Below are 25,294 nucleotides of genomic sequence, written 5' to 3' on the forward strand. Positions count from 1 at the left end.
CGGCTCTGCAGAACCAGTGTGTTCTGATGGTTATTTTTCAAAGGCCTGTCTAGGCAAGGGCTGGTGGAGGGTTAAGTCCTCCTAGAAGGACACTCACAGGCTCAGTGACTGTAACTGGTTAGGCAAAGGCTTCCTCCTTCCTTCGAGGAGGTGGCGGAGGTGGTCGGGAGCCTCACTGCTGAGCGAGTGGTCTGTACATGGTGCCAGTCTTGGTGTGCATGAGTTGTCGGTGTGTTACTTTTACTCAAGAATCATTAGTCTCAGTGTAAAGGTAAACCTTAGACTACATGTCAACTTATCGCTTACATCAATTAAAAATTGTTGTTCATACTTAATTCAAATTGTTTAAAGCCCAGACATGAACTTCAGACTAAACTTAGAAGTACTTCTATGTTCCCATATTGCAGAAGGATATTCTTCAGCTACTGACTTAAAAATTCTTTTAAAGCATTCACCATTCTATTCCAGCATGATGGTATGAAAACTTCAAATTCTAGTTCAATCCCTTTTTGCCAAACTCTGTTTATGGATAGTTATTTTCAGTACATTTGATCTCTGTTTCATCAGGGGAGAGGAAAAAATGCCTTCTTCATTCACTAAAAAGTTTTAAAGAATAGGTAGCCATACCTATGGAACAGAGAAGTTTAGTAAAAGGCATGAAATCTACTATTTTAAAATTTCTGTCATAATTGGGCTAGAATATTAACCCAACATTTGCTTGTGATCTTTAAAAACAAATAAAACTGTAAAAATTTGAAAAGGCACAGTAACAAGTATCCACAAACTACAAGGTACTAAGATACAACAGGGAGAAATCTTGCTCCTTAGGGTTAATCCATAACGAAACACCATTTAAGTTAACTTACTAATGAATGCCTACTTGTATGTCTCAAAATATCAGTTCCACGTAAAACGTCATCCCAACCTAAAAAATAGCACTGGAGTAAGTACATAAAGAGAGAATATAAGATATTAACTAGGCTGAATTAAGGGGAAAAAATCTCTTCCACAGAAAAATCTATTTCTATTTTATATTGACTTCCATTGTATCTACAATAATGACCAACTTTATGCAGGTCATTCTTGTCAAGTTTAAACATAATGGACATTAATAATATGATTGGAGATAACTATATTTCTTGCTCAATAAACAAAGAAAATGAATGAATGAAGATACGGGTTACTCAGAGTCACATCAAACAGTCCATGACAGGCCTGCAGCTGGTGGTCAGCTGAGCTGACCACCCCCTGGGGGCTCTCCCCCTCAGCACCCTTTGAACTGAACACTGACTCTCAACACCACCTCGTCAGTTTAAGGAGTACTTTAAATGGGAGGATTTCTGCCAGGCTATTTCTTAAGCACTTTAAGGGTCATTTAAAAGATCACTTAAGCAAAGCACAGGCCAGATTTCATGATTAGAACTCACAATTGTTTAAATTCTCTGATTATATGCTTTATAACTTTATAAGTCTCATCATTCTCTACTTATGTTCCAGCTCTGGAAAATTAAAAAAAAATCATACCCCATACCTTAAAAAAATGAAAGAAAAGAAAAGAAAAGAAAGAAAGAAAAATTAAATCTCACCAGCACCTTTATAGAACTATGATAGGTTTTGTCTAGCAACTTGGTAAAAGGTCATTCTGCAAAGATTTGCATTGTATATTTCAGGGGAATTTGAATTTCATGTATTTACTTATATACAGGGTCTGGCACAAATAATGTCCCAGTTTTTATTACAAACTTTTATTACAAAATCATAAGCATGTCACTCTGTAACATAACACTATCACACTCAAGCACACCCTAGGACATTTTAGGTGAAATGTTCAAATGAAAACTGTAGTTGTTACACCCATTACCTGACCAACCACACTCACGCAGGCCTTCATTCTGCCAGGCCCTATAGGTTGGAAGTGACCCACAAGTAAAAATAAAACTCCCTACAACCTAACGAGCCTACACTGAGGGTAGTGGGCATTAGCCACAGTTAATAATCTACAGAAGTTGATAACTTTATCCCTTCAACGTAAGTACTGTAAAGAAATTCTTGAGGAACAAAATGGTCATAGTAATTCTCTCGAACCCTAAGAAGAAAGGAGAGAAGCGAAGTATCCCCGGGGAGAAGACAAACGCTTACTGGTACTTTGAAGGGCGAGGTATATGCAGTGTCCATGGAGCTGGGCTTCTCCGACGTGCTGGTCCCCGAGATGCTCCGTCTGCGGGGGGACCTCTCTGCGGGCACCTCTGGAAGAGAACAGATGGCACATCACTAAGAGCCCCACATTCCAGAGACTTCTCATTGCAAAATCATTGTTTTTCCCCCCCCCCACACAACATCAGTTTGCTTTAAAGGTACATTACATTCTACATCCACATCATTTCTCTCTTTATCTCTGTGGCATTTGACCCATCGAGACACTAGAAGACGGTCACAGTTAAGAATCTGCTGTCGGGTGGCAGCTTCTGTCTTATCTGTGCACATATAAAAAGTAATTTCCTCTGAGCTGAGTTTAATATCTGTAAGTTCACTTAATATTTGCCTCTCGCAGGGTATGCATCTACTTCTCCACTTGTCAGCAATATAGGAGTTAACAGAAATTTCTGATACTCTTGTGAACAAAACACAGTCTAGGGCCGCTCGTGGTGTGATGCTGCTTGCACAAAGGTCAGAGTTCAGCTGTGTGCAGATGCGATGATTCATTCGCCAGGCTGCAAACCAAAGGGCTATGCAAAGACTGAGAGCCGCTGCCAGGGAAAAATATCATATATGCCTGTGCGGATGCAAAAATAGATCAGCTTCTCCTTGTTCTGGCAATATGACCTTATTAGGATCTTACTCTGGAATCCTCAATCTGTTCACGCTACTTAACAAGCTTCAGATTTTGCACATAATGTGGGAATCTCAAAGTTAATGACTAGGCGCTACATTAAGGTTACATTTCCTTCGAAGAGGGAGAGATATATGCATAAGGATGCACATACACAAGCACACACAGATGAGAGACAGATACGTAATTATACCTTTGTCACAAGTGCTTCCCATCTCCACTTCAACTGACAGACATATAGGAATCCAGCTTCTCAGAGAACATGAGATAATCTCAACATGGACAAGGAAAAACAAAACACACCCTAAAAAAAGTATTCTGTGTGATCTTCCAGATCTTAAAAAAATAAGGAGTAAGTCGTGACTCCGGAGACTGACATTTTGCTTCCTGCTGTTCTCCCTTCAAAAGACAGATGCGGCTCAAACTTCCATTTCTGGCCTCCCGGCCCCTGGGATCCGTGCTACTTCCACTTAAGAGAAAGCGGGTTTTTTTCCCCTCCCGCTCCCGCCCTGTGTCTTGCTCTCCCCCTCCCTCTCCACAGCTTGCAGAGAGAGTAAGCGAGAGAGAGACACACGACTGCAGCTATTCAATCAATCGCTCCCACCGCACATCCTCATTAGTGATTTTTAGGCTATTAGCAGACGCCCAACCGCTGCCGCCCCCCAGTTACAGAAAATTTCACTGTGTTGCACTGCTCTGCCGCAAGAAGAAAACACTTACTGAAATTTATAGTCAGTGAGTGCCAAAAGGACACCATTTTACACAGCCCCGGCGATGCACACCGATCAGTCCCTCCCACGGCTCACCGACTCCGAGTGCCGACCCTGTTACCATCTCTGCCTCTTGGAGACTGATTTGCTTTCCCTGACTCGACATCGTCGCCGTGACATCCTGACTAGTGAGACAGAAGCCAACACTCCTAATGACTGAGAGGTTGGTAACACGGTGTCTTACAAGCCTGCAGTACAAGGAAGGTCCACGCTATAACTGTGCTCTAAAATCAGGACCAATAACTTAGCTGTACATCTCTCGACTTTGTGCCAACCATCGGCGGTTGGTTAAATGAGCCTTAATGCACGGAGTCATTTTCAGAATGAGGCACACAGGGTTTAGTGCACTTTTCTAAAAAAGGGCAGTGTGAGTAGCCAGAATTCATGGGAATGGCACAAAGCACTGAATTTAAACACACGGGTCCGTCGAACACACTGGACCGGACCTTCAGACTCCGGGAACCTGACCCGGAGGAGTGCGCGTCCCAGTGGGGCGAGTCCCGCCGGGGACAGGCAGGTGAGCACAGGCGCTGGGGGAGGCGAGGACAGCCTCATCCTCCCTCTGACAATTACCTCTAATTAGCAAGTATGGGCAACTGTCACAGTAAAATATGTTTTTAGTCTCTGAATAATGGATGGAGAAACAAAACGAGGAGAAAAAGAAGTTCCTTCAGCAAGGAAAGGATGGTCTAGTAAACAGTTTTCTTTGACTTGCAATGTTCTCACTAAGAACAAAACTTGAAACTTATTTCTTCACTTTCTTCCAAACATTTAATTTTACTTTTCAGGCACATGAACTCATTAAGTAAACATATTTGAGTGCTTTTAACTATTTGGAAATTATATGGGCTAAAATGGGCGACCCCATATCAATCTCTAACAAAGACATTACTTCTTGTTAGTTGTTTTAATTACAGATTCTCTTTGTGTATCACGAAAAAAGAGAAAACCCCACAACTCTGATGTAGCTTAGGTGTTAATGGGTTCAAAAGAAGAAATTAATAATGTCACAATTATTTCAGAAGTGTGAACGATTATCCCCAGAGAGGGAACAGAAAGGACACAAGGTAAGCTGAACAGACTAACGTAAGAGGAATCAGTCCATACTTCTTGACTTTCTCAGCCCCCACGACAATGCAAAAAAGAAAAAAAAAATAAAGGCCGTTTACTACCCACGTTCTTTGGTCCTCAGAAGACTCATAACCATTTCAAAGCCAAGGGAAGACTGTACACCTCAAGAACCAATCAATGTCCACTTAGAAAGAAGGAAGCAGCAGCAGCAAGGGTGGAACTGACAACTTGCTGGGCTAGTCCCCGGCAGGCCTGCGCACCCAACTGGTCCAGCTACCTCAACCTGGAGTCTCCAAGCGGGAAGGAAAACTGCTACTATGCTCTTGAAGTTACATTTCTGCTGGGGTGGATGGAAAATCTATAGTGGTTCCAGCAGGCCAAAATTAGACAGCTTTCTCCCCCACCCCCCCTTCCTGCTACATGCTACCGCATTATTTTCACCTGCTGTAAAAATTAATGTTCTTTCCTAGTCACAATATTTAATTATAGTCATTTTCAAATATGCTCGCTTTCTAAGGCTGAGACATATCATATTGTTTCAGTAGATAAAGGTCTGAGATGGTTTTGTTCACTTTCTCATCATCTAAAAATAGTATTTTTCATCTTCAGATTGAAAGAGCCTGGTTAAGTTTTAAATTTATCTCATCATTTCCTTTGCCACTGGGTATGAGCTGAGACGAGGTGACAGCGTATCATAATGAGAGAGAACCTCCAGCCCGGCCCTGGGTGGAATGATGTATTGCACAAAGAGAACACTGGGCTTTTCTTAGCAGCACCACCGACCGACCGACTGCCCGTGCACCCTGTGGGAGCCATTTCACCTTGCCCACTCCGCTCTTCATTAGCAAACTGGGTTACTCGGGCCAACCAGAGACGAAGACAAGATAATGAGCTCATATGCTTCGATGCAGAATTAGCATTTTCGGAGAAAGGGGCTCTCTAAGTACAAAGTGTAGCACTGTGACGTCATTTCCTCAACACATCGTTTTCCTGTCCGTCAATGTGCTTTCTTTGAAAAGTGCCGCAAAGAAATCGACAACTGGATAATGATGGGGGCAAAGGCACTTCGGATAGAGGACAAGCCTGTTCAACAAACAGAACCCGGCCTCTGCCTTTAGGACCTACTAGTGTGTCCGTGGCCTTCAGTGCCACTTACCAGGAAGCAAATGTCAAAAAGTGGGGGGGGGGGGAAGAGCAGTAAGACAGCACTAAGGTGCTGGGGAGGCGCAGTCGCTCCACTGTAGCGAGCACAGGGAAGGGGCGGCTGCCTTGAGAAGGTGAGTGTGAGTCGACACCGTGGAGGTGAGGCAGTCGCCCCGTGGGTCTCCACGGGGAGGACTCCGCTGGCAGAGGGAAGCCAACGCTGACTTCCAGGGTGACAGCAGCCGGGGGGCCGGAGGGACCCGTGTCGGTGAGCTCGGTGAGCGGGGACAAAATAGCAGCAGAGAGCTCTCGGGCCTGTGCAGGAGAACTCGGCGTCTTACTCTCAAAGAAACACCACCTGGTGAAATACACCTCCTGGCCCTTTCTTAATTATTTTCTGTTCAGGATTCTGAATAATAAATGTGATTGAAATAATTCTGGAATCTTGTGTTTGGAAAGAGCGTAAAGGGAAATGTTTATCGTGTACGTTTGCTAATACAGAAATGCTTAAACTGAGGGATAAGGTTGCAAAACCCTCTGAAAGTATCAAGAGAAACGTGCCTGTTATATAACATTATTATGGCCAAACATGGATAAGCATCAAATCAAACACATTTACTTTTCGTTCAATCACATTGAACCAGAGTCCGTATATCAACACGCCACATAGGCACACATGGAGCATAAATGACACAGCTAACAATGTCACGAATTCTGATGCCTACCACTTTCAGATCAAGTTACACCAGTTTTTAAAAAGGTAGGTTCAATGACTCATAAATACTTCTCAAAAGAGAAAACAATGTACTATTAAAGTTATTTAAGCACCTGTTTTGCAAACTATCTAGGGTGGGAATCTTGTCACGATAATGGCAGCCACCACGGGGTGTCTGTTACGTGCTGAGCACCGGGCCTACCGTCTGCCCTGCTGAGTCCTGGGGACGGCCCCTGCGGTGGCGCCGGCTCCGGCTCTCTGGGGTCAGAGCGGGGCACATTGAGAAGAAGGAAATGACTTTACCCACGTGAAAGTCGTCTCAGAAAGTTCAACATGAAACATGAACAAGATGCAGGAGGAGATGTATGGAGCTCTAGTCTGGTGGGCAGTGATGAGAGGAACCAAAACACCCTTCGCACGGCAAACGTCTCCAGCTGCGACAGCCCAGAAAACACTGCACGCTCACAGACGCAGCCGGTCTGGCCCGCGCTCGCATCGCCTGTCTAACTATTTCACGTGAATAGCAACCTAGACCGATTCCTACCAATTCTGCTGTCCAGAAGTATAGAATATGAATGAATGTGAATGCTTTGCCAGTTAGAATTATTCACAGGTCCCTTTAATATTTCTGATATTATAGTTAGGAAATACATGTTCTAATATTCTTAAAAGGGGGATTTTTCAATTCACTTCAAAAACCTTTTTAAAAATCAATAACATTTTAACACAGCATGCTGAGAAAACTGAATACACACTATGCTGTGCATGCGCGCCCATTCACACCCTTGGAATTTCGGTGTGTGGGGCTGTCGTGAATGGGCCGACCTCACTGTCATCTCCCTTCCCTTCTAGGGTGTAAACGGTGGTAACAGTGAACAGGTGTGGTTCCAGTTATTAATAAATGAGATCAGCAAACAACTCGGCTCTCCGTGCTGTGAATTCTAAATTAGAAGAATTCTCCTTCCATAGGCGGCACATAAGACATTTAAGAAACAGAATAGGAGGGAAGGAATAGTGTTAGGAAATGGGTTTCTAACAGGGATTTTAATAACAAATGCAAACTGTGCAAGATAAAAGGCTTCATGCAAATGGAGCTGCATGCTTTTTGCTGGCGGACTCCTGGAGGTAATGGAAGCTTCGAGGTGAGGGTGGAGGAGAATTTTATAAAGGAAACGGGACGAGAGCACAGAGAAGAGACCGGGGCACATGCACACAGTTGCTGACACCACGGCACCTGGGCGTTCCAGAGACCCCACCCGCCTGGCCATCAGGGGGACGTCCTCCGCCGTGTCCCCCTCCCTGCGTCACAGCCTGCACACTCACACTCACACTCACTGCCGTTCAGCTGCTCTGAAATGCTAACCCCAGAGCCACTTAATCCATCCAATTTGCACCACCCAGGAGGCAGCGCTTCCCTCACACAGGCAGCGGGTCAGGCTGGCACGCCCTAGACCGTCGACTCCCTCGGCACGTGCGCACTGCTGGTGAGTCAAGAAACGTGGAGGATTCTCAGCACGTACAGCCATCCAGTCTCCCCGCCTTTTTTTACTTCAGCAATTTTATTCCATATTATTATTATTATCATAAATTTCGTCTGGCTAATATAATAGGAGAAGAGATCTCCCTCTGGTCAAGGGTCTGAACACCCACAACTGCTCCACTTCTTCTGCTCAGGGCTCCAGGTGACAGTACTGGGTGGGCTGGCAGAGGGTTAGGGTTAGTGCAAGGAACACTCTCAGCCAGAAAAGCTCGGGAACAACGGCTCAGGGTCACACGGTGTCTTAAGTGTCAAGCACGAAGCATATCTCCGAGTCTTGGTCCTAACAACCAGGGGACTTAAAAGTAATGATGAAAACATAACAAGGATAGCTACAATACCCAACTATTATTTCCTAATCCTGGCTACAAAATAAGGGTGTTATACGAGTTCTCTTCAATCCTGACAACAATCTTCTGGAATTGGGATTATCGCCCCCATTTCACAGAAAGAAAGAAAACAGCAGACGTTCCGTGGCTCTGCCCACGTGCGCCCAGCTGGTCCAGGGCAGAGTCGGGACTAGAACCCGTGTGGTCTGGCTCTAGAGCCCCTACTCTTCATCACTGCGAGAGCTAACCTGTTCTCCTTGCGTTCTGTATAATAGGCTGTAATGGAGAGAAGATAAGACAGGTAATCACGGAGACCCCTCCAAACAATAACTCAAAGAGCTTTAACAACAGGCGCACAATTCTTTATATTTTAAAAAGAATTAAACCATACCCTTTAAGCAATAATTTACTGCAAACAAAGCCCATCAAATAAAAGTTTTAATCCTGGGTGGCTGACGCTAAAAAGGCTATTCTAGCTCAGTGAGGCAACGGGATACAGACGGAGAAAGGTTATTAGCTTAATGTAATGGTGAAAAAATTTGAACGAAACAGGAAGCAAGCTATCGAGAGTATCTACTGCTGATTTCTTGAATAGAAACTCGACAAAGAGCCCTCCACGATAAACCTGCACTTAGGGCGAGTGAACAGGCGAAGCACAGAGGATTTTCAGGGTAGCGGAAACACTCTGTATGATACTGCAACGGTGAACACATGCCATATGTTTGTCTAAACCCAGAGAATGTATGGCATCAAGAGGGACTCCCGGTGTTAAACGACGGACCCCAGGTGACAATGACGCTGTCAGTGGAGGCTCACCATCTGTAACACACGCACTAGTCCAGTGGGGGCGCTGCTGATGGGGAGGCTGTGCACGTGTGGGGCACAGATGTACGAGGGCCCTCCGAACCTTCCTCTTAACTTGGCTGTTTATCTAAAACTGGTAAAAATAAAATCTTTACCAAAAGCCTTGCCCTTCCATCCTCCTCGGTAATCTTCAGTACCCCTAAATGAAGAGACAACTACTTAGGCCAATTCTATGAGAAAAAAGTAGATGAAAAGCATCACGATCTTAGGTTTTACAAAGAACATTCTCTAAGTAGCCAAGAAAGCACTGTTCAGCACAAAATGACTGTTTTGAACATTTCATTTTAGTTATTTATAAGATTTTCCCTTTTTAAATATTTTATTCATTTTTACGGAGGAAGGGAGGGAGAAAGAGAGGAAGAGAAGCATTGATGTGCAAGAGAAACATTGGTTGCCTTTTGCACACCCCCAACTGGGGACCTGGCCCGCAACCCAGGCATGTGCCCTGACCGGGAATTGAACCCGAGACCCTTTAGATTGCAGGATGACGCCCAATCCACTGAGCCACACCAGTCAGGGCTATTTATAAGATTTTCTTAATCTCACAGTTTCATTTAGGTGAGTCATAATTTGTCAACTCGAGAAGACAATTTCTTCTAACTTACAGAGATTTCTAATACCTTTATCTAAACTTTCTCTATAACTGACTTAATATGTTCTCAGGTTTGTATGTTTCATATATAATTGTGAGTTTAATCTTTGGTTTATTTATGCCATGATTTCAGTATTCATCATTAAAATCTTTAAAGAAGATTGGTCCTTGATTATGCCAGGGCCTTCTAAGACTAGTTTGAGATTTATCCCAAATAGACTTTAATAGAAAGTATTGAAAGTGTTGAAAGTGTACAAGTATTTGAGCCCCTATAGAAAGAGGAGAAATTCACCATTTATGCATGAATTATGGACCAATGATGCGTATGAAACTGTGTGAAAACAAATGTTTACACGGGACATCCCTCACTAGTGGAGGTGACAGAGCGGGGGCGGGGGGCGCCTGTGATGCTGATTTGCACCCCTTCTGCCTCCAAACACCACCAGGTCTCTCTGCAGAAGGGTCTGTCAGCTTCATTTTGTCCCCCTTATTTCCACTACCTTCCTCCAGGACTTTCTACCTTGTCTTGCAGAATCTGGCAGGACCCTCCTAACTGATCTCGCTGACTCCTGTCTCTCTCTGCTGAAAGCTGTTCTGCTCCCCATTACTGGAGTGATCTCCCTAAAGCGTTACTTTCCTGATGGAGTCACCTCCCCTAGAGATCTTAAGGCAGAGAGACAGCGGGCCGACCTTACGCCCATGCTCTCCGACACAGAGCTGTAGTCAAACCAGCCATACGGGCACCCTCGTGTGTGTCTCTCCTGAGGGTCTTCACTCATCTGCTGCATCTTAGGTGACCTTCAGTGCAAATTTCAATTTATTTACTTCCAGGAAACCAGACTTAATCACGACCACTTCCTTGATTTCCAATAAATACATTTACAAATTCGTATTACTAGATTACATGTTCTCCCGTTTGGGGTTCCAAGCTATACTTCTATCCAGTACAGCGTTCTGCACCGCAGTCTTGTACTGTAACGTCTGAATAATGGTGATCTTGTCTAAATTTTCCAACGAAACAAATTTAAATAACTAGAATTCTCTCAATTTTAAATACTTCCCCCACAATGTTTTGATATACCATTCACACCCATTCTGGCTTGTCTGCAAGTATTAAAACAAGGTAAAAAATAATAATTAGTAACAAAGAAATTTGAACTAAACAACTAAAAAGTAGTTCAGCATACTCTGCACACCTTGCTTTCTCCTTTAATAAACACGTGACCATACAGAATTGCCATGTTTGTATGCTAAAATGGTAAAATATGAACAATTTCATACGGTTTAACCTAATACACAATAAAATTATTTGATAAATTTTTGAGTTACCTCTAACTCACATGTGGAATTAAAGCATACCATCTAATCAATCACCTTTCATGTATATTAACCTGAATCTTCAGCTGTAATTAAGATTTTGATAAATAAGCGTCATGGGAGACTAGGTTTAAAAGTTCTGAGGGTTTTTCCTCCTATGCATCATTTTATTTGGAAATTCACAAATTTCCAGGTTTTATTAAGAAGCACACTTAAATTATTCAGGTATAAGTCTTGATATTTTCTTATTCATTTCCTTTTTCTGTAGCTACGTTTTTGGCTTTATTCTCTTTAGTTTTTAATTGCACATCCCTGTAAGAAAAATTTTTGAGAACTTCTTGCTCTTTCCTAAGGAAAGCCCCAAACGGTGATGTAAGATGCAAAGCTTTAAGGGAACTATGACTGCGTGTGTGACTGAAAATGAATTCAGTTGACGTACTTAGGGCTCAGCATGCATGGTGGTAAATTTGTTTTTCAGCTTAGATACCAGAATGCCGATTCACTCACTTACAATGAAGAGCTGAATGTATCACTGATTAGAAACATTAATTCAAGCGTGATGCAGCACGGACGTTTTTTTAGAAGTCAGGCTTTATGAGAAATTAAGCTATTATCAGTAGTAAATTTTAAACTATTGGTTCAATTACTTGAATGGTTATAAGTAGCAGGGCTCCTTACATTTTTTATTTCTTTTATAGTCAATTTTAATAAATTACATCTTCCTTTAAAATATCCACTTCTTTACATTTAAAAATTTTTAACTGCATCACCATAAAGTTTTTCATGATGGTCTTCTATTTTTCACGTCTCTGATTTTCTGTAATGATGTCCTGTTTTCCATTCTAACATCAATTATTTGTGCTTTCTCTTTTCTCTTGAATGAATCTTGATGATATTTGTCTGTTTTCATCGGAGAACTAACTTTTAAGAAACGACTCTTGGGTTTATTGATTTTATTTCATTTATTTGTTTTCCATTTCATTATCATCTGCTGTTACCTTCATTATTTCTTTCCCAAAACTTTCTTTGGGTTTATTCTTTCACTTTCTAACTTGTTGAGTTAAATATTTAATTACCTCATTAATTCTCGGCCTTTCTCTTCTTCAATATAAAAGATTAAGACTATAAGTTTCACTTAATAACTATTTTAGCAATAAGTTAATAACTACTTTAGCAATATCCTACAGGTTTTGATATATACTATTTTCAGAATGTTCAGTTTAAGTATTTTATAATTTCCATTATTATTTCTCCTTGGGCTAAATAATTATACATAAATAAGTTTAAAAGTTTCCAAAAGTGAAGGTTTTTAAAGTATATTTTTTGTTACTAATTTCTACCTTAAGTTCAACTATGATCAAGAAAATGCTTTCTGTATGGTACAGACTTTGAAATTTGTTGAGATTTGGTTATACTTCAATCTATTGTCAGTTTTCACAGATTTTATATATGCTAATGTAGACTATATCCTTGTTGGATTCAGGGTTCTATACATGTCCATTAACTCAAGGTTTTTGTATTGCTTGTTGTATTTCCATATCTTTTGTAGACTTACTCATTTTTGCAGATAGGATTGTAGCTTCATATTTCTAACTTCCAGTCAATTTTTGCCTTATAAATTTTGAGGCTTTGTTATCAGGTACATATAAGATTGCTATATCTTTCTAGTGATTTCTACATTTTATCATTATGCAGAGGCCTTCTTGATTCCTAGTAATGCCTTTTTAAAGTTCCATTTTATCTCATTTTCATGGCTTGCTAGCTGCCTTTTAATTAGTATTTGTCTGATAAATCTTTCCCCAAACCTTTGACTTTTGATCCTCCTGGATCCTTATATCTGTGCCTCTCGTTCACAGCATTTAAAACAAACAAACAAACAAATAAACAGAGTCTGACAATCTTTACCTTTTAACAATTTCATATATTCTGCTTTCTGATATAGCTGGATTTTATTTTTACCATCTTATTGTGTTTTCTGTTTACTTTTCTTTGTTTTTCTGATTTTCTTTCTTTTCTCAGATCAGGTTTTAAAAATTCATTTTCCCTTCCATTGCCTTTGAAATTATGCACTCGATTTCTATTCTTTGAATCGTGTTCTTAACATGTTAACACACATATTGAGAGTCTAGAGCTAATCCTGATTTCTAGCCTTCTCTTGAATAATGGAACAGTGTCAGGGCACCCCAATTCCAATGGCCCCCTCTCTGTCTCCGGCAGTACTGCTGTCCCCCAGTTCGGTTGAACCTTACCAGAACTGGGGCTATGAATTCTCAGGGGACTTTTATCCTCCTCACTACCCCCACCAGTCCAGACTAAGGTAAGTAAGATTGGCAATTTACTTTTTATCAGTGAGCACCTTTCTTTCTTATTTTCATTTTCACTCATCAAGGGAGGCAGTCTTATGGGGAACAATGGAGTGGGGCTTTCAGTTCTAATTCCTCACGTTGTTTAGGCCTGAGGCCCATGTCCTGCCTCGTGATATGAACACTTAGCCTCAGCAATTCTGAGACCAGCAAATGCCAACAGGACAATTTGCTACCTGGATTTTTAGTTGCTTCCCTTTTTCTCTTCCTGGGGATTTCCTTTCCTTCCCAAGAGGAAAGTTTAGCCATTTAGTTTAAAATGTTTGTTTCATTAATAGGACATTTCTAATATTTTCTGTATAATTTTTCATATCTAGTCTGCCATACTGGCAAAAACGGGATTTTAATTTTTGAATATGTTTTCTCCTGATGTTAGGTGTAATTTTAGTAATCAAATACTAGTCATCAATACCAAATAATTAACTGTAGTCAGTACAGTCAGTTAGAAACTTAGAAATATTTAGGTTTTGTCAAAATTACATTCTTTTATAAAATATTCTATCAGTTATATGATTTCACTTAATGAAATAAAATCAAATCACTCCAATTCAGTTTAGAAAATGTAAAGTAGAACAAAATATTTGTTGAGTATTTTCCTTCTTAGTCTTGAATTTGGGAAACCCAATGATAATCTACTGAATAAAAATTGCAAATGTGGCCAATGCACCTTACATGGGACTCGCAGACATGAGACTAGAGAACAGAAGTAGCAAAGGTGGAGGAGGAGGGGATCTGATACAGTAATTTGGGTAACTGTGAAAATGGCTAAATCTCAAACTTTGGGGTATCTGAATAGCATTGATTCATTATAAACAGTATTTATCAAGCACCTATTCAGTGCTATTCTGGAAAATCCCAAAATATTAAGAGCAGAACTCTATGATGGAGTGGCAGGGGAATGCCAGACGGGGACACAAATAACTAGCTACCGTGCAGGACCAGGTAAGAGAAATGTTGTGAGATTAATACAATGGCTGGTTACATTCTTCATCTTCCTTACTTTTCATTGCTAAATCTCTGCATGCATCTTTGATTCCTGTATGAGTTTCTCCATTCTCCCCTCAAAAGCTTACGTCTGCACACCCTTAATCCCACCCTCACCCCCAAACCCATGAAAGATTTTGTTCTCCGAGTTATTCTCCTTTTTTGTAGGTTCCATATCTTGCTCCCTCTCCTCTACCAAAAATACACACAAGTCTCTCCAATTTTTTTAAAAGGCACTTTTCTCTTCTATCAGCCACAGATTTCTCCAGGCAAGAGACAGACTCTGCGGCCTTCACTGTTACACCATCGACTGTCCTTCTCGATATTATAAAACCTGACTCTCTTCCCTCAACTCTGATGAATGAAATAGCACTGGTAGTTTCACAGGCCAGCGGAAGTCTCCCCATTGTCAAACCCAGTGGTCTCTCCTGCCTTCTCTTTGCCTTTTCTAACCACTGGCACTATTGACCACCCTGTTGACCTTTCTGCCTTAGCACGTGCCATACCACATCCCTCCGCTTTCTTCCTACCATTACGTCATTCCCTCTGTGCCTCCTCTGCTTCGCTACCCACCCCGCCCCACCACGGGTGACTCAAGGCTCAGTCCCCGCCCTCCGTTTCTTCTTGACGGGCTCTCCCAGCAGATCACCTGTTCCTGCTCAGAGCGCCAGCTTTGTCTATTCTCCAGATGGCTCTCGCATGTTGCTCTAGGTGACTTCATTTCTAACCATCAGAACTGTATCTCGGTCCGCCTGTGTCCTAGTGACCTCACGCTCAACATAGCTAAGTAGAGCTCATCTTCTTCCCTCAAAACCTGGGTCCCTTTAACAACTTCTCTACTTTTGTGAATAGCACCGTCATCTTCCCAAGTTCGAAAACAGTCTTTGCCTCAGGATGTTCCCTATTTCTCCAATCGGCCACCAATGCTGCTGCGAAGGTTCTATGTAAGCGGTCCACCTTTTCATCTTCCTCATCTGAGCTGCACAAATTTCCATCTGCAGGTAAAGTCTACTAGGAGCTAAAAAGACAGAGGACTGAGCCCCTGAGGTGGATGCATTCACAATCTAGTTACAATAATAAATAAGCAAACCACTGTTTATAATATAAAGGACTAAGCGTTAAAATAGAGGCACTTATTTCGGATCTGCAGCACTGTACTGGCATTCAAACAGGTTTAACAGCTTCTAGTCTCTTCCCCCATTGGGACACTTTCAGACATGCCTTCCTAGAAGGCTGTTTTAACCATGTCTTCCTCTTGCTCAAGAACCTTTAATTCATGATTCCCAACTGCTTTTAGGACAAAACAGTTGCTCCTCAGCCTGCCATGAAAGTCCTGCACAGTGAGCCACCAAATATCCCGCAAGCATTACCTCCCATCACTTCTTTACAGATCAGTTTGCTCACTGGACATGAGCATTAATTTAACACTCCTCATGGCACTCCTTTCATACAGAAAATGCTGTTCCCATAAAAATCTATCCTATCTTTTAAGTTTCAGACTAAGTCCTATCTCTGAAAAGCAATCTCCAGCATCCCTAACCAGAATTGATGGTTTCCTTCAAATTCCCAAAGCAAGTTTTGCCTGGATACATCACTTCACAATCATGTACTGCCTTACTTTATTTTATTATTGCCATTCACTTTCCCACTTAACTGTACATAGTTTGTGCTTTCTCCCCAACCGAATTCTCCGCTTTGCACAACCAGCTCTGTCTTACGCTTCCGTGTGTCCAGCCCCAGTACCTAGCACGGTCCACCTGTTCATAGGGAGGACGTGAAACAGGGGTAGGGTCTGGGAAAGTGCAGTCCGGGTGAAGGGATGCCGCCGAGGAAACAGCACGTGGAAAGGTGGGAAAGGGCAATGCTTGCTCAAACTATCGAAAGTTAATCAGTTTGGTGGAACGGAGTCCTCCTCACCCAAGTGAATACTGGAATGCCAGGGTGAAGGGTCGGAATGAGTTCCAGGGTCAGGGGTTTTAACTGAATCCGATAGATGACGAGGGAACCACGGGAGGTTTTAGACTAAAGAGCAGGGCACAGGTTTATGGAGTCTTATCAAAGCGGCAGTACACTAAATGCACAGGGAGGCCTGCAGGTCAGGTGAGCGGTACCGCCCGAAAGCGGTGCAGTGAAGCCCCGCCAACACAACGCACTTTTCTTGCGTCCCTTCTCCTAGGGAGAGCTCCGCCATGAAACTCCGGGCAAAGGACGCCCAGTTCAGTAGGTCCTCGGACACGACGTCTCCTTCGGTTCCCTTATCCTAGAGTCACCATCGAGTAGATTCAGTTTTCTTATTTTTCTCTGAGCACCTTCCCCGGGAAGAGCATGTTCTTACTAATGGTACCTAAATCAGCAAATGACTCATCACAGGGACTCTGCTTAATCCTCAAGCTATTACAAACTATAACAGTGATAGTTTTGCTTCTTGTTTCCCTAGAGGACTTTAGTAAATTCCTGTTTACCCACAGAAGGAGGCATTAGCTGCTCGTGGTCAGGAGTAGCTTCACTGCCCAAAGCAAGACTTGCTGGCACCCAGGGCTCAGCCCTGCCCCAGCAGGGCGCGGGACGCACGGCTCTCCACTCACTCAGCAGCTGAGCATCTCGTTAGAGCCCCTGAGCGGAATCATGGCTCCGACTTACCTGTGTTTCATCTATTCCATATGCCAAGGTTTTCTTGTGTGAGGTGGCCAATTTGCAGGAATTTGCATTTTTCTTCCGAGCATGGTCTAACTTCCTTTGTCTTTATTACCTCCATCTGTGGCTAAAGAGGGATTTACTGATTCTCCTAAACAGAGGACGGGAGTACGGGCGGGAAGGGACACAGACTGGAATACTTTTTATTTGCTCCTCTTTATTTATTAGATCAAATTCTTTCTAAGCATAGTGGGGCAATGGCTCAAAAATTTTTTTAAAGAAATAAATACATTAATCTTGAGGGAACTAATTAACATTTATAAAAAAGTATCATGCAAGAGCACGAAAAGACATTTAGTGACGACCCTGCCTTCCTTTCCCATGATGCTGCGGGGTCTAAGTGGTTGGTTTCGCTCAGAGATATTTGTATTTGCTTTTCTTCTCTGATGGTTTTCTATGAGGCGGGGGGTGGGGGAGGGGAACGGGGAGCAAGGAGAATGAGACAGGCTTCAGAGCAATGAGGAGTTAAGAAGTCCACATATTTCTTAAAGTCACTCAAACGCCCAAGGCATGTAAATCAAGAGTAGGATTAATAGCTAAACATGTGTACCTGGGTCTTTACAGAGCTAGAGAACACCTGATTAGGATGACCCTTCACACCTTAACTCCATGAAAAAAGAAATCATTATAAAATCTTAAGACCGACGATATAACTGAATCAAGTAAAACAAAACAGAAACTTATGCTAAGTATAATAGAAGCAATGTAAAAAGAGATATCTTTTGGGATAGCAGAAGGCTGTAGGTCATAGAGGATATTCACAAGGAATAAATTAGAAAACCACAAATTTTGCCCACTACGATAAAAGTATACTTATATTTAGGGAAATATATTATGAGACAAATCAAATTTATAAAAAAGAAATTTGAAGACAATCATTGATCTAACAAAAGTATTCACAAAATAGGATTTTGTAAGTATCAAGCACTCCTATTACATTTAAGACACAAATGGATTTATAATCTAACTTTCCTAGGAATTTGTTTATTACACCAATAATTCCATGATCAATAACTGCTTCACTTAAAAAATTGATCAGAAAGCATCTGTAAATGGGAAGTTCAAGTAATGGCTGGCCCATGCATCCTATTTTATATACTCCGTAGGAATCTTCCACACGAACAGCACAGATATTTCACACCTTGCATAGAAGCTATAGAAGCTACTTCTTAAACCATATGTTGGCTTTTCCTGCAAACAAAGCCTACTCCCCCTCTCAGATGGCAAGCCTCGCCATCGCTGTATTAAGAGTTACAGTAAAACAATAACATATTCCGGCTAGCAGAAGTTGTCTCAATAGCACAAACAGCTGCCCAGATGACGGGCTAAGCCTTGCACGGAGCTGGCACCCTTTGTTAAAGCAAAGCCAACTGCCTCTTACTTCTCGTGGCCAATGTTGTTGGCACTATTGCTACAGACATAAGCAAAACCTGAACATATTCTCTTCATTCCTCTGCCCCTCCTTTAGAAACCCAAAAGTGGATTTTGGAAAATGCGGGGGGGGGGGGTCTTACTCCCCCAAAGTCAGAGCGGCACAGGCAACAAAGGGTTAAAAGAACAAGCGGAGCCCTACCGTACCCAGAAATGACAGAAGGCTCTTCTCCTCTTCGGTGCTACTATCCAACCACTCGGCCACATCGCCGGGGGAAAGGAGACTCATTCTCCAGCCAGAAAACTTTTCCATACAGAGCACAATGACTGAGTGATGAAGCGGGAAAAGAAAGACACAGAGACTAAATTCTTGGGGGTACGATACTTAAATTGCGAGGCAGGCTGTAGCAACGAAAGAGAAACTGTGATCCTCCCTCCACTCCGAATTCTGTCTCTGTGGCATCAATCTGATCCAGCGTGGGGAGGGGAAGGAAAGGGAGAGGGTTAAAAGAGGGTGATAGAAGAGAAGAAAAGAGAGATTTGTCCTGTCTCCTGGCGTTAAGCTTCAGCCAGAGAGAGAAAGCCAGGACAAAATTGAATAATGATTTGTGTTTAACGACAGGGGAGAGAGCGGAGCAAAATAAAGAATAAAGATACTCAAAGAAAAAGAAACAGGTTCCTACGCTGAAGCAGCCTGGATAACCGGACAGCACAATAGCTAATCAGTTAAGTAAAGCGTATCATCCAACAGAAACAAAGGCAAAAGAACAAATTCAGCATTTTGTTTTGTTCTGAGAGAGAAAGGTTTTCAAATTTCCTTTCAGTCAGCCTAGAGACCTGCAGCCTCCTAACCCCTTCCTGCTTTAGCGATTGCAACAGCATCCCAGCCCCCTGGACGGAGATTTCCTGCAAGCCGCAAGCCCGGGCAGGTTGATAAATCTGTGAATAGGAAGCTCTCATCCCTCCTTTCTTCTCCTCCTCCTCCATTCCTCCCCCCACCTCGCATGGCGACTGCATTGATCGACAATAATGGAATCTGTAACTGACTGCCAACAGCAACATTAAGGATATTACAAGTCCACTTCATAAGAATTCGAGCCGGTGGTCGGAACTTGGGGGCAACTCTGGGCTTCTAGTCAATAGCTCTGTCTTTCTTAGCGAGAAAGAAGAGAGGAGGCGGGAGAGGGAGCGGGAGCGGGAGCGGGCGAGCACGAGCTGGAATCTGGAAGGGGAGAAGCGGGGCTGCTGGCTGGGCTGCAGGTCCGGAGATCCACCAGGGAAGCGAGTGACTGCCCTTCAGCCCGGCCGCACTGACACTGGGGCTGTGCAGCAATCAGAACCAGGTGGGTTTTGCAAACCTGATTTACCGTGCGTTACCTATTTACACAGTTTAAGGGTATTCCATAGGCTTGGCTCACGCCTTATTAACAACAGGCAGAGAAAAATACAGCAGAAGACGCATTTTCACAGACACGTGAATCACTAAAATCTCTGCTCTCTGGAGATTGCTTAGGGTTGTTGCTATAAGAAAAGAGCGCTCTTAAAAGGGTGGGGTGTTTTTTTTTTTGCATTAGCAAAACACTAGCTTCGTTCCCATCAATCTGCTCTTTCTTTCTATTGTAGTGGTGGTCTGCCTGCAGCGAGAGAGAATTCTCACTGCATACGAGTTACTGCCTCAACACATCCTGCATCCGCCTCCTCCTCTCCGCGCTTACGTCGCTGCTCTTCACCTGGACCGTGCTCACTCCGACTGTAAGTTCCCTGAGGACACAGCAGACACTGTGCTGTGCTCATCTTCGTCCCCCGGCGGCCAGACCAGTGCCTGGCACTCAGGAGGAGTTCCATGTGCACTCAAGTTCTGTCCGGCTGCTTGCAAAGCCTGACCAGCTTCAGCACTGGCAGGAGGTATGAGGCTGGGCATTTTTGAATCTCTTTTTAAGATCAGTCGTTCTGACAGAGAGTGACTTACAAACGGTTGGAGACATAGCACCAATTGAGAAAATAGAAAGTGTAAAAAAGGGGTATTATGGATTCATAATGTTCAAATAAATCTTTTATTATTCAACATAACTACATAAAATTGAAAAGTAGTGATAAATATGTATCAAAGACATTCATCGAAATCCACAGACTACGCTTGCTTAGCACCTGAGCACGGCTTGATGACCTCTTTGTAATCAGTAACTTCATGACACACAGCATCTTGTAGTTCCCAGACTGGGGCCAGTGGCCTAGGGCATCGAGTCCAAACTTCCTGGTGTGAAGGAGCTCCCTGTCCTCTCTTGGGAGGGGACCCCAGACTCTCGGGGCACAGCCATGCTGCACTACTGACCTGGCCCCCAGGCCTTGACGGGTTTCCCTAGAAGTAATCGACACAAGGGCAGGACAAACCCATCTGTCTTGTTCGCTGGCGTATCCCTACCGTCTCCAGCACTATCTGGCCACAGTAGGTGCTCAAACCTTTTCATTGACTTTGGCATCTCTGTGAAGCACCCTTCTTTCTACCCTGTGCACCTGCAGATACCGAGCCGACCCACTGAGACTCAAATACCAGCTCTCCAGGTCTCCCCCGACAACTTAGGATGGCTTTCCCATCCATACTTCTTGTGATTACTCCTATTACTCTATTGAAATTATTTGTTTACATAGTGATTTCCCCCACTATCGCTTGTGCCTATAGAAGGCAAAAACTGTGTTCTACTAATTAAAAATGGTTTTTAATGCCTAGCACATAGTGGATGATTGATAAATGCTTACTGAATGATATACTGGTGCAAGTGAGATGTGATTCTACATAGTAAAAGCAGATTAATGCTAAAGAGTCCCATATATTCCTTTAAAAAAAGATTTTATTTATTTATTTTTACAGAGAGGGGAAGGTAGAAAGAGAGGGAGAGAAATATTGCTGTTAGAGAGAAACATCAAGGAAGGAAGGAAGGAAGGAAGGAAGGAAGGAAGGAAGGAAGGAAGGAAGGTTGCCTCCTGTATATGCCCAGACAGAGGACCACACCTGCAACCCAGGCATGAGCCCTGACTGGGAATCGAACTCATGACCTTTCGCTTTGCAGGACAATGCCCAACCAACTAGGTCATACCAGCCAGAGCCCGTATATTCCTGATGTAAGGAACCATACTGTTAGTCTCAAAATCAAAAACCAAAACAAAACATGAATCTAGAAAAAAAATTTTGTAACAAACACAAGGCAGTATAGGCAGAAAAATATCATCAAAATAACCCAGTACCATAGATCTGCCTTTTGTAAAAAGAGTTAGCCAATGAGGGACCCAAGAAAAAGTTCTAATACATAATATGTAAGCATCACACCGTTTTCTCTGCTTACAATCAGAACAGAGCATAAATTAGCCCTTGTGTAAAATTTTTCTTAAAGATAAAGCAAAGAAGCTTACCTAGAGAAGTAACTATTCTACAGGAAGTTATATATTTCGCTACACTATGAGTCAAGGGCATCAAAATACCATGAGTAGAACTGTTAGAAAGAATATTTGATTATAAACTTCTCACCAAATGACCGAACCCCATCCATTGTGGTGGTTTATCATGTGACTTATGTGTGATAAGTACTTATCAATGTTTACTTTATTCTTTGTTTTCCTAAAAACATTGTAAGTATCTAGAAAATATTTGGTGATAGGAATATGCTTAACATTCCTGGTTTCTGTTACGGCTTGTCCTTACACTTTCCAGATTTGCTCATCTGACGACACAAGGCGCAGCAGGTGCCAGCCCCGCTCTGAGCCCTGGGATACAGCTGCAAACGAGAGACCGAACCTGCGTGCTCGCGGAGCACGTGTTCCGGAGGGAAGGGTAACCGGCGCACGAGATGAAAGTGGCGCGGTGCACTGCGTTAGATGGGGAACGGTGCCACGGTGCCGAGGAGGAGAGCAGAGCAAGGACGGGGAGACGTCACTGACAGACATCTGGGCTATTCCCACTGCTTAATGCCATAGGTGATGCTGCTGTGAACACTCACGTACAATTTTTTTGTGTGAAAGCCTTACACTTTAAAAAGATACCTGAGTAAGGTGTAACAAGTACTCTGCTGTTCATCTGTAGAATTTTAAAATGCTACAGCAGGAAGAGTTATTTTCCCATTTTACGAGTACCGTATTTTTCTCCTTCTTCAAGAAACCCAAACTACTGACTCGGGCCCCTTTCTCCTGCTCTACCGTTTTTGCACGAGGGGAAGATTAATACCAGACACTCGGGAAGAACAAAGGCAGGTGATATACGACAACCAATCTTTTCCTAAATTGATAACTGAGGTTGGTAAAGTTGGTGGAGATTTTGTGGGAGATAATTTTATATTGTGATACAGTTTCAAACTTACCATAAAGGTACAAGGAAAGTACTAGGAACTCATATGTGTACACAAGCACACACACACACACACACACACCCTTTATCTGTATTCACCAGCTGTTTACATTTTGCTACCCTTGTTTAATCATTCTTTCTGTGTTTTTTATTATTATTATTATTATTATATGTGTATTTTTCTAAATTATTTGAGAAACCTGGAGACATTATGCTGATTACTGCCAACACCTTTCAGAGTGTATTTTCTAAAACAAAGGACATTCTCATATGTAACTAAGAACAATGATCAAAATCAAGAAATTTAACAATGATGTTGGTTAATATTTTAAGGATAAAATTAAATATATCATTATGTGCAAAGTCCACTATACAAATTCTATTTCAATATCATACAAAGTCCTTTATTTGAAAAACAAATTGTCTTCAAGTAGTGCTGATTGAGAAATCATAAGTACTAATTAATTGCAAGTATAATTCAAAATAATAGCCTATGTTATATTAAAATGTCTATTAAATTTTTGAAGAATTAGTATTGAACTTATTAACATTCCATATACTGTTATAATAAAGAATTGGAAGAAAGAATAACTAGTTTTCAAAAAGGCAATTAAAGGACAAGTAAATTCGTTTCCATCTTGATATTCTTTCATATACAACCCTTTGCCTTAGAGAAGTTTAATGTATGTGTCAAACTATAACGTTTCCTTATATTTTGGTGAGGATATATTTAATTGTAATAGGAGTTAAGTCCTATGAAATCTATAGCTCAGCACTTTAAATAGTGTCCTAAGTACATATATAAACATCAAATCACTTACATATAAATCACATAACAATGAATACAATACACGCCCACGTTGTTTTCACTTTTCAGAAATGTTACCATATGTGATTGGAGCTGAAGAAACGAATGAAGCTAGCCTGAATTTTCATCCATTTGGATTTACAAAGCAATACTTTTGACACACGAAGCCACCAAATACCAAAGATATTAATATTAATAAGAGGCATTTCTATTACATGATTATTTAAACTATGTAGTAGGTGTTTCTGATATCTGCCAGTAAAAAGGGATACCAAAATGTAAAGTAGGTAAAAAAAAAAAAGGTAGTGACAATCATAAAACAGATGCTCAAAAATAATGTGCCAAAGACTAACAGTAGGGTCTGCTTAAGGAAGTCAACAGCTATCGAGAATTAAAGGTAATCAGGTTCCTTAAACATTGAAGCTATTCTTTCATCTATAAAAAATGTAAATCAAGGGGTAAGTGTGGTAAATGAACAGGATATTTTTCAAAAAGATCCAGAATGTGGCTAATGTATACTTTTCCTTGAAAGAATTACTTCTCCCCTAAAATAAAGTTCAGCTTTACAACTAATTTTCCGCTAAGTACAGGCGATTCTTGGAGCCTACTGAGCACCTACTACAGCATCAGGCAGACGGCAGCTGTTCCACACTCACGGAGCGGACACGCGGATGGGGAAACCTTGCACGTCTAAGATACGCACTGCGTGTGAGCACGCTGAGCAACGTCCCTCAGGATATCTTCTCTAGTCTGTCCCTAGAACCAGCAATCATTTGCACATTTCCGTCAAGAATAGTAAAAGATCAAAAACAGAATAGTAAAGTCAAGTACATCAAATACATCTAGAAGGTACCACGTAGCACATGAAGTGCGCTACATGTTCAGTCCCATGTCCTGCTCATAACAACCCTGTCCGGTGGCAGGAACACCGTCCCCACTTCACAGCTGGGAAAACTAAGCCCTAGAGACACGACAAGGTCATACTGCCAGTACGGGGTCAAGGGTGAGACACCAGGACTTAGATACGCCTGCTCCAGAGCGGGCATTTTTAACCACATTCCGTATTAGAATTTCTTCTATAAAATTTTTAGATATTTTGGGGGAGGTTTGGGGATGAAGGTGAACAGTCATAAAGAGGGAATTAAAATTGTTCTGTTTCCTCCGTGATCTGAGATGCTACAACAAGGTTAAATAGATTATGCAGGAATCCAAAGATCCCTATGAAGTCAGGAAGCCAGACCCTATGAAAAAAATCAACGGGAATTTCAAAGTAGAGACATTTGTTTTATCATTTTCTAACAATAAGTGATTCTGATGGCCTGACTGTCTTCACAAGTATCTCCTAACAAAAGGATTCATCAAACAGTGCAAACCTTGGCACATAGTAGAATGCTCAGTATTTGTTAAATAAATAAATAAAAATATTTCTCCATGTATCCTTATGTCTCAGCAGTGATGCATTTAGTCAGCATGAAGAGAGACCAGTTTTCTGCAGACAATTAATAAATAATAAAACTGTAAATCTCCTGGGAGATTCGTTGGTGATGTTTCACAAAGTAAAACTGGATAA

The 25,294-nt window shown here is 41.9% G+C and overlaps 1 protein-coding gene across 1 annotated transcript in view; it reads right to left on the reverse strand.

Moving 5' to 3' along the window:
- The window catches only part of RASAL2 (RAS protein activator like 2), a 275,224-nt gene that overhangs the window by 68,584 nt on the left and 181,346 nt on the right, over positions 1–25,294 (reverse strand). Inside the window, 1 exon segment of the mRNA XM_028530839.2 lies at positions 2,140–2,246. Within this exon segment, the coding sequence (XP_028386640.1) occupies positions 2,140–2,246 (107 nt within the window).

The sequence above is a fragment of the Phyllostomus discolor genome, chromosome 14 (assembly GCF_004126475.2).
Source record: "Phyllostomus discolor isolate MPI-MPIP mPhyDis1 chromosome 14, mPhyDis1.pri.v3, whole genome shotgun sequence".
Lineage (NCBI taxonomy): Eukaryota > Metazoa > Chordata > Mammalia > Chiroptera > Phyllostomidae > Phyllostomus > Phyllostomus discolor.